The 10,552-nt window shown below is 44.7% G+C and overlaps 2 protein-coding genes across 2 annotated transcripts; one reads left to right on the top strand and one right to left on the bottom strand.

The window, feature by feature from the left end:
• The first annotated feature begins 930 nt into the window (after window positions 1-930).
• H257_15037 (hypothetical protein) lies at window positions 931-1,835 on the top strand. Its single transcript, XM_009843009.1, has one exon. It carries the CDS (start codon window positions 944-946, stop codon window positions 1,748-1,750), a length of 807 nt encoding a protein of 268 aa, XP_009841311.1. The 5' UTR covers window positions 931-943; the 3' UTR covers window positions 1,751-1,835.
• Window positions 1,836-3,154: 1,319 nt separating this feature from the next.
• Window positions 3,155-4,753, bottom strand: H257_15036 (hypothetical protein; the record flags this gene model as incomplete). Its single annotated transcript, XM_009843008.1, has 1 exon — window positions 3,155-4,753. The coding sequence occupies one exon, from the start codon at window positions 4,751-4,753 to the stop codon at window positions 3,155-3,157; it is 1,599 nt and encodes a 532-aa protein (XP_009841310.1).
• Between the last annotated feature and the right edge of the window lie 5,799 nt (window positions 4,754-10,552).

The raw sequence follows: 10,552 nt of genomic DNA, 5'->3' as shown, positions 1-10,552 counted from the left end.
CGGCACGTTGCCGCCTCGAACCCAATACCAGACGTCTTCATAATCTGTGAAACCTGCGCGTATTGCTTCTTCATCTCGGCGCTTCTCGACTTGCCTTGTTCTTTCGTGTAGATGACAGCGTGGTCGGAGTTGAGTTTCGTTGTTGCGGCATGCCAAGCTTCTCGCTTGAAGCCACTGTTGGCTCACTTGCCCAGCACATGCACCTGGTGAATCATTTCCTTCATCCAGGTGAAGTCTTTCTCGTCGTCCCAACTGGCCCTTCCGTCGTCCATCTTGCGTTCGGAGTTGCGCGCCAAATGACAGAGACGGTTTCAGATGTGGACGTCTGAACTATCCTCTGATTGGCTGTTCATTTCCGAACTTTCTTTTATTCTATGGCATCCAGACACACCACCTAAAATCATTCTTGGATCTTGAAACCCAAGAATTTCCTGCAATGTCGAAAAATGTTTTTTATTCAATATTCCAATATCCCATAATATTGGTGGGTGGCATCCAGACTGGCCCTTAGTATTTTCTGTGTAGTACTACTATACGTATTACTGGTTGTAATTAATATTATAGTAATAGAACTCTGGAGTTAACAGTGGTCGTCAGCAGTGCCTACTTTTCCTTGTTTGTATCATATTATAAAGGTTTTTCGAAAAATATAATTTATGCCAATTCAACAATTGCTTACCATTTATTAGAGGATATCGGTAAACAAGGTTGGAATTGACTATCATTCCGAGTTGTTTTGTATTGTATCTCACACCAAAATTGCTTTTTAGAGTCAATTCAACACGGCAATCGAATGATACCGTTCCTCAACAGAATTGAAAAATACTTTAATTTGACTGACAATACTGGGCAGTTATTTGTAACTGTTTCGTATCCGGATAAGGGTAGTTTCAATGTGATCATGATCTTTCGACACATTTTGAGATTTCCAGCCAACACAACCATGCCGACGTCGTTACTGGCCTGTACCATCGCTGCCGCCGTCGTCACATGCAGCGCCACTACATCCACTGACTCGACGAATGTGCTTCCAACCTACGACAAGCTGCAGTACATTGGCTTTGACCTTGATTACGCCTGCGGAGAACGGTCGGCCCTTCGGTGGGAGTACACGTTAGGCCCAAATGTGCACGTGGCGCCCCGTCCAAAAGGTTTCTACTTTGATCCATCGTACGACCGCCACTGCCAGAAACTGTCCACCAAGGCGTACGGTTCCAAGTCAGGGTATGATCGCGGCCACTTGGTTGCCAGCGAGCACATGGCGAACAGCGTTGAGGCCAGACACCAAGCCCACTACATGACCAACATCACGCCGCAAATCTCGTCGTTCAACAAAGGCCAGTGGGAGAAGACGGAAGCGATTGAGGCTTGCTATCGCACGTTGCCAGGCGGCATTCGCACATGGGGCGGCGTCAAGTACAACGAGTCGGACAACGACATTTTCGTCGATGGGTGGGGCATCCAGACCCCCGACTACTGGTGGAAGGTGGTCGTGGCCACAGACTCGGGCACAGATAAAGTCATCGCGTGGTGGTTTCCAAATAGACCCAACTTAGGGCCGCTCGACAAGTACCTGGTGACAGTCCATGACATTGAAGCCCAAGTGAACGACAATATTGGCTCGATTCCTATTCCTGAAGCACTCAAGTCGGTTGTTAACCCCACGAGCTGGACCATTCCCGCCTCTTGCCATCATTACACCAGCGACGACGACGACGACGACGTTCAAGGACCTGTTGCTGATTTATAATACTTCAAAGTAGCAGCACACTAGTAACGTTAGCATGGTATAACTACCAAAATGAAATCCAACACAAGGTTATTTGTGCGACCAACTGGCGTTTAGACTGTGTGATTAACATGGGGAAAGGGGCAATAGCTGCTCTAAACACCTGAACTCCACTTGGACAGCATCATGCACGCGGGGGAATCAAGTTGTGTCCAAGTTCCACCGCAATGATCAGGGATCTAGGGTTGCCAATAATAGTACCAACATGAATGTCATTAATAATATGCGCGACGAAGCTAACGTTACGCTTAATTTAAGAATTGCACTCGTCCTGTGCGGAAGGTCACAGCACTGACTCTGGTATTTCAAACCTGTGCGCTTGAGTACAATAGTTATTATATTATACAGGTTTGCTGTATCACGTAAACCTCTATAACCAGATAAGGAGACAGTGAAAATTGAGCATCATTCCTGATTGATTTTGACCATAACTTCTAAGATACTCTAATTAGGACTCTCTAAGCAGTAAAATCGGATTTCTAGTGAAATTCTCTACATGGAAGTATACCTATTGTCAAGGCAATAACCTATTTTGACTTACTGTGAGATACAATTGTTCAAAGCCCAAAAAGTGAATCCTATCAATCATTTCTAATCGGAGGTAGTAATAACTTCGTCTATTCCACTTTACTGGAGCGAATTAGAATTCGGGAGTAAGTTACACCTCCTCAATACCAAAAGCCTTCATAATCCAATATAATGATTGATTACGTTGTACAGGTTGAAGGACAATTGAAATGCGTTCAAGTGGGCACTGAGCGAGGCTACAGTCAACGTAAATGTGCCCCACCATATATTGGAGATTCGGTATGAATTTCCGGACCCCGTTCAATCAAATCTCGCCGAGCGAATCGAGCACCAATCTCTCCTATTGGCCAATCCAAAATTACTTGTTGCTGATTGGCTACAATCCATTTTCGAGTTTCTACTGGAAAGGGCGAAGTGGATAATGGCCAATCAGATGTCTCAGCTCTATTTGTGGTCGATTGAACGAATCATGCATAATTGGGAAATTTGAAGAAAATCGACAATAATGCATGCACTCACTGTATACGGGGCATGGAATTCACCAACGATTTACTTCGTACTTGTAAGAACTAGGCCACAGCCCGAACTTTCGCCCCGCTTGGGCTGGAGGTTTAATTTCTGGGTACAGTACTAGTACTACTACGTAGTATATCTTAGTGCACCTTTCGCAGCGTAGCGGAGGTAAATACGCTTGCTTTGTTTCGAGGACTTTTAAGTGATATTTCATGCGCGAAGCGCCATTCCGAATTCTTGCCAGCACACTAGCGCAGCGGCGTGTTTCATGACAAATACTGATGTTAATATATCAAACACATGAGGTACAACCAAAGCTGCGACCTAGTCGCGACCGTCGGACGATTCAAGGGCTTTCTTGATCTTGGGGTTGTGGCTGGCCAAGTCCCCGGCACCAGACACCAGGCTAAGGCGGTCGTCTTCGTTGATGGTTTCCCCGACTTGTTCGGCAACAATGCGACACACGATCGTGTCGCACGTGACGTTGACAGCAGTTTGGAACCGGTCCAAGAACCAGTCTGTGGCGACGATGAACGCGAAGGTCGAAGGCAGGGGCACGCTGGGGAAGACACTGGCCCAGATCGTCATGGTCATCACGATGCCGGCAGCAGGCACAGGACCAGAGCCCACAGCACCGATGGTCGATACGAGACCGATCAAGAAGTACTCAATGCCGCCAATAATGTGGCCAATGCCTTCGGCTTCCGCCATGAACACAATGGCAATGGGGTAGACGAGGGCAGCTCCGTCCATGCCAATGGTGGCACCAAGGGACAAGACAAAACGAGACAGGGTTTGGGACACTTCGCGGGTCTCGTCAATGCATTCCATCACGACAGGAAGCGTGGCCATGGACGATGCACAGCCAAACGCAAACGTTTGCGCGCGGGCCATCTTCATGATCCACTTGTACGGGTTGATCTTGACAAACGACCGAAGCAAGACAGGGTAGAAGACGTAGGTATGGACGAACAGACTTAGGAGCGCGCAGAGCACGTACAGACCGACGTCCGAGACGAGCAGCTTCAAGTCGGATTGTTCAGAGATCGACGACGCCAAGAGGGAAATGATGGCGATGGGGGTGGAAGAAATCACCCACGTGATCATCGTCATGAACACCATGTTGATGGCTCGGAAGAAATCGGATACCACCGTCAAGTCTCGGGGCAAGAGCGAAATGGCCACGCCAAACGGGATGGCAAACATGATGATGGACAGCAACGTGGCGTCTGCGAACGCTTGCGTAATGTTGGACGGTACGATCGCATTGAGTTGTCCTTGCAATGCCTGTGTGAGCGTGCGGCGAGCAAAACCAGAGCTGGCCTTGGCAAAACTGCCGTGGATGTCGTTGGCGACAAACACAGACGACGGGGAAAACTTGCTGGTCTTGTTGTAGTTTTCGTCGTACACGCACGAGACGGTGGCACCGACATGTGTGAGGAAATAGCCGGGTTCTTCGCATCCAAACGCAAACTCGGTGGGGTTGGCGTCAGTACTCTTGGACTTGTTGCCAAAGCTAGAACGGAAGAGCACCACCCACAAGAGCCCCTGGCATGCTCCAACGATAGTGGTCGTGATGTACAGCAAAGCCGTGCGCCACCCAATGACGGACGCCTTGCCCACAGCCAACATGTCCGCCATGCCTACAAGCAAGCTGCAGAACACCAGCGGGGTGACCAAACACTTGATCGCGCGAATGAAGAGGGAGCCCGGAACCCCAATCCAAGACACGACTTCCTCGCTGGGTGTCATGGTTTGAATGAGTATGCCAAGGGCGATACCAATGGCAGCGCCAGTGAGAATACCAGGAATGCCAAAGTAGAATTCCTTGAAACGATTGCGCTTCACGGGAGGTTCGGGGGCGGTGGTGTCGAGGTGCGATGTCACCGCCGAGGGGGTCTCAACGACATCGTATGCTGCCATTGTTTCCAGGGGAGAGCAAATCAAGAATGAGCCTACATACTCCTCGGGGTGTTCTCGAGCGAGCCAAGTAAAAATATCTGGTGAGAACCGCAATAGATACTAGTACTTCGAAACACATGTGAGGCGATGTGGAACAGTCGCTCGCCTAGGATCAAGTCTCGGGCCGCGACTTCCCGTTCAGTTTCCAATGCAACGAACGTCACGATCGTTAAAATGACGGGTTTCAACTGGGTTTGGCGAGAAATCCCACTCCAACGAAGCACAAAACTCGACTTTTTGCTGTTGACATGGCGAGTGTTCAATCTGTGGTACGTCTGAGACATATCGTACAAGGACAACATGTGGCTGGCTGGATGTTCTTTCTCGATGCAGAAAGGACAGACGGGAATCCTCCGGCATGATCACCGTTTACTCTACAGTACTACTACTGGTACTTCTGTACAACCCCTCAGATTCGATATTTGAGATTCAGTGCCGAGAGTCAAATGAACGACATACGAGCAGTCAATCAATTGTACAAATTTCAAACATTTATGCTGCCACCATTTTCTTGAGAATATGGGGTGTTTTATGGCATAAATAAAATGGACGACCGATTTGGTCCAACTTGTTTATGGAGGTATAAGTTGAAGTCTTGTACTTCAAATCGAATAATTTTTCCATGATTCAGCTGGCATCCAGACAACTTTGTAGATACTTTTTTTCTCCTTGATATGAGACTTTGGGAACTTTTTATAGACTTGCCAAAACGGTTTAGTCAATACATGTAATTTTAAGGAGCCCTTAATAATAACCCACGCCAGTAGTACTCACAACCTTGAAGTGACACGGTCTTGACACACACGACAGGTACGAGGCCATATGGCTGACCATTTGTTTTCTTCGTAACGTAAAATACCAATTAATGGCATGTCTTTTTATAGTGTACATATTTGTCACATATGGGTGTGTTTTAATATAATGTACGTTTGGTTTGGCCAATGAGAGCCACGTAACAAATATATTCAGCCAATCAAAGCATAACCAGGGGTCTCGTCTAAATGCATCGATATCATTGGTGGATATCTACCAATCAAACGCTGAATATGGCACGCTACATCCATTTAATTGGCGGAAACTTCTGCTGATCAGACCACGGTGGGTGCGACTACTTTCAGTGGTTGTTATTCCGTCATTTATGAACGAATCGCTTTATTAAAATTACCGCAGGTCGGCAGCCAATCGAAATTCGCGATTTGGCACAGAGGTCACCATGATAGGTCAAATTTCATCAAATGTACAATATAAAACGACACGGATAGTATGTGCCAATTAATGACGTATAAAACTAAGCCAATCACTGATCACCAATCACAGAGCAAACCTCTGAATGTATACTCGTAGCCGTAGAACACCAAACGTTGAAAGAATAGTAATCAATAGGCACACCACTTTATAGAGGTATAACATATATGTACCGGTATGATGAGCTCAATTGTGCGAAATTCATTGCACGTTGATAATTGGTGGATTGCCTTGAAAACTGTCTTCAATTTAGGGCACTTCAGGATTCAAAAAGGGTGCCCCAATCAGGAATTATGGCCATTCTCTGAAAAAACACAAAAATCGTATTGCAACAATTGGCATTCTACATTAGTCCAGTGTCTATTGTACAGGGCCGGCAAATGGTAAATGCGTCAAATGTTGGTGTTTGTTAAACCGTGCTTACCGGTAAAAATCGTCCCATCGATTTTGCCTTGACATGAGTGGAAATCAAATAAATAAGATGAAGTCAATTCAAGCCGATTACATAATCAGAAGAATGCCCATCCTTTCGGCTTCATGCAGAACTTTTCAGAATTGAAATCCCTAAGAGACGAATAAGCTGCATTCTACGACGAGGACATTCGATTCTGGCGGCTCCAGTTTCCGAACGGATTTGACAATAATATTGCTAGAATATCATGTAGGTAAAAATTCGACAGTTGCAGTTGAATCTAGTTGCTGTCAGAAAACAGTAAAAATTCGACGGCCCAGTTTATACATTATACTACGTACAGTAGTACAACGATATGTCAGAGCGTCATTTTTTCGGTTGATTCGACGAACGACGTCAAATCCACCTGAATTCGTCGAGTGTCATTTAACAGTGTAAACATACTCGCTGTCTGTGTGATGTAATGTTGAACTCTGTGAAATGGCAAAGTATCGGATACTAGTACGCCTGTAATTTGATTGGTCGAAATGTTTTTTCTCGAGATTTTCATTCGCTATTTCGTTCCGTCGATTTTGCTTCGTCATTATTGATTGGCAGCCCCAGTCCATTTTGAAATCGCAAACACACAAAAGCTGCCGTTTGACAAATTGTCATAATATTTCTGAAAAGTTGCAAAACGAGGTGTTTTATGACATTCTTTGTGGCAGTCACGAAACATACAAATATATACTAAGTTAGTATTTATATGGATTTCAAATATCCGTGAGAGTATCATGCGTCATCCAACAGCATCCCAACGTCATCCAACATTAGGGAGATTTTGGAGGTGACATCTCGTTTTCTTTTTCCGTAAAAATTGAAAGCAAAGTACAGTAAAAGCGAGGGATTTTATATCGACGATTTCGGTGATAACAATTTTTCCCTATCCGTAGACTAGGTGGACCCAAAATCGTTGACTTCGTGGATGATCGGCGAGGTCATTTTGAAGTCGTCCCATGGGTCATTCGCCGTTAAAGCGTTGTGGCTAGTAGGGATGACAGAGGCATACGAAGCATTGAATTCATTGAAACTCATATTGTTTAGTTGTTCTACTATCTGTACGACGTTCGGAAAGGCGTAGTAGCTACGAAGGCAAGGAGTGGCTTGCACCTAAAGTAGCACGCCTCGACAAAGCGCCAGCTGCAGATGAGTGCTTCTATACTAGTACTTATCTGGTGCTTTTAAGATATCGTTGATAGCCGCTGGTACAACTCCGGTGGGATGTACTGCTAGGCGCGGCTAAGTTGCTTTTCGTAGTTCTACAAGAGTATACATGTGATGATTCTACGTCACTATGCATGGAGGTTATCATTAACTTGGTCGCTCCCACCGCGCCTCTGATTGACCGCCACTTCATCCACCGCGCCTCTGATTGACCTCCACTTCATGTGGGTCATCCTCCACGCTTCCACCTCCACGCTCCATTCGTAGTGCCAACAACAGAAATGCGTTTCACCAAGTCAACAGATCTGGCCAATCACAAGTCAACACATCTGGCCAATCATGGTCGAGGATTCGAATCCCCAAAATGGACCCATTTCAGGGATTCTGGTACTAATAGTAAGTTCCGGAGTTTTCCTCAACCCTATAGAGCTTCAGAGGTTATTTTAAAAAATAACCTCTGAAGCTATATAGAAGTACTCATCTCCGAAATCTCCCTATTAATAATATTAGGTCACATCCTAATTAGTACAGATGAGAGTAAATGTATTCACTGTCAGGACTCGTCCGGGAGCGACATGCACGGCCTACGGGTACGGCCTACCTGCCACTGCCCAACAAGAAGAAAAGTTAGATCATTCGGTGAAGATAGAAGCTTAGATCCGCGCTCTCTTACGGCCGCGCTTGCGCAGACGGCCTCCCGGGCGCTTGATCACTACTTTAGGTTTCATCCAACAAGTATAGTGCATTCATACTACCCTTTAAAGTTCAGGCTTTTCGAAGTATATTTTGTCCAACGCACATACATCGACTGTTAGGCGTCTTGGTCATATAGTAAGGTAACGCATCGAAATCGCGAACAGCATCGAAATAGCGAACAGCATTGAAATAGCAATAAAATAAACATAAATTGTGCATATTTTTATTCCTCAATACAAAATTCAAGATACACGCGCTGTTCGCGATTTAGAAAATCACAACCCGACTTCCGACTTTTATGACTGATCGCAATAACCCATTACAAACAACACATTCAGTTGTTTTATGATCTAATAGGAGCTATAAAATAGTGCTCGAATTATATTTTCCTACCATGCCTTTAGATTTGCGAAATTCCACGGATTTCCAGAGATATGTTGCGTCAACAATTAGACTTGACACGACGCAAAAGGTGTTCTCGATTTCGATGCGTTACCTGACTTTCTGAGTTTCCTGTTAGTGATTATTTTTGCAATTTTATTCTGTATATGGGTAGTTGTATTACTCCGAGACATTATGACAAACTGAGTGATTCATCATTAAATATATCGATATTTATCGCCCAAATGCCTACCGGTACTGTCCCATGGCAGACTTACCAAGTGTTCCGTGACCGAGTCACGGAAGAATAAACTGTACTATAAAAAAATATAATAGTACTTCGAAGTACTACGTAGTACTTCGGAAGTACTTCGAAGTATCAAATTGGTTAATTGGTTATGGCCTAAAACGATCGAAAGTTGCAGGCGAAATAACTGAATTCTGAACAACATATTGTGCCCATGTATACAATGTTGATTGGTTTGTACAGTATCTGACATTGTCAACTTAGTAAGCCATCCCAGTGTACATGCGTCAACCTGCGGACTGCGTTGTGTAGAGGCTTCCACAGCCCCAAGGAAATACAGGATAGCTTAGGGTGTATACTACAGTAGTACGGAGATACAAATCCGAAACCCCGAAACTCCGAATATGCCTTTTCTTCTTCGCATAACATTAGCGCGGAGATTTTACCATATGGTGAAAACGATGGAGCTAAATGATCAATTCGGTAAACTGCATACTATTTACGTATGGGCGCAGTTCCGTGACAACTCGGTTCCGTGACACGATCCATGATTGGTGGAAAACAATCACTCTGACATTTTCAACCAATCACCTGAAAGAATAATTGAGTTTGAGAGGTTACTGGATAATATCAAGTAGCTCGGAACTGTTTTCAGCTTTCACTCTTTTAGTTCATTTTTCATCAACACCAATACGAATTTCGACATGTTTTTAAGTCCTACGAACTACATTAATTCTCCTCTTTAAGAAACACAATTATAATGGCAATTTGGAATAAAGGAACCCCTCCATCGAAGAGTCCCAAAAAGTGTCACGGAACCGTGCCCATACGTAGTAGCATTCATGAATGACAGAAATGGAACGTAAATGTATGATCAAACATCAGCTTTACCGTCAGCAATTGTAGTAGTGACCATGTGACACGTTTCAACTAACTTACCTACCGTAGAAACGTTGTAAATGAACAAGAAATCTACACTTTATTGCGTGAATCAGTTGTGCGTCGGACAAAAATATACCGGAAGAAACCTGAACTTAATGGAAAAATGGTGTAGTATGTATGGATCAACCGACGTGAGGTTGCATGGCACGAGCGTGCCACAATCGTAGCGTGTAAGTACAGTACTATAAGCACAAACTGACAAGCCTGACTACTCGGTGGACCTTTCAACTTATGAAAATGATGATGATGGTTCACGTTTGAAACGTTCGAACAAATACATCGCCAAATCGGAATAATAGCATTTTCATACTAATTGCGCTATTTTGCCCTGAAGTTGTGATTTGATTAGCTATTGTGCTTTTCACATATTTTGCCCGTTGTTTTAGCTCCTAAAACCATCCAAAGTTTAACCTAAACTGAAGTTGCACTCGACGTAAAAGTAAGCTTCCCCACCGTTCTGTCATTGGCTGATCTAAAACTTGCGTTGTTTTACTAAAACTACTTCGTTTTATTAACTCCCGTGGCCAAGCAGTCATGCAGAGTAATGACCTACTGGGGTAAGCTCGCAGTGCACCAGCTCACACGAGCTTTGCAGCCAGCTTGTTAGCAACTCGTTGGCACGAAAAGTCGAGCA

The sequence above is a fragment of the Aphanomyces astaci genome (genome assembly GCF_000520075.1).
Source record: "Aphanomyces astaci strain APO3 unplaced genomic scaffold supercont1.65, whole genome shotgun sequence".
Classification (NCBI taxonomy): domain Eukaryota; phylum Oomycota; class Saprolegniomycetes; order Saprolegniales; family Verrucalvaceae; genus Aphanomyces; species Aphanomyces astaci.
This window is presented reverse-complemented; position numbering and strand designations above follow the sequence as displayed.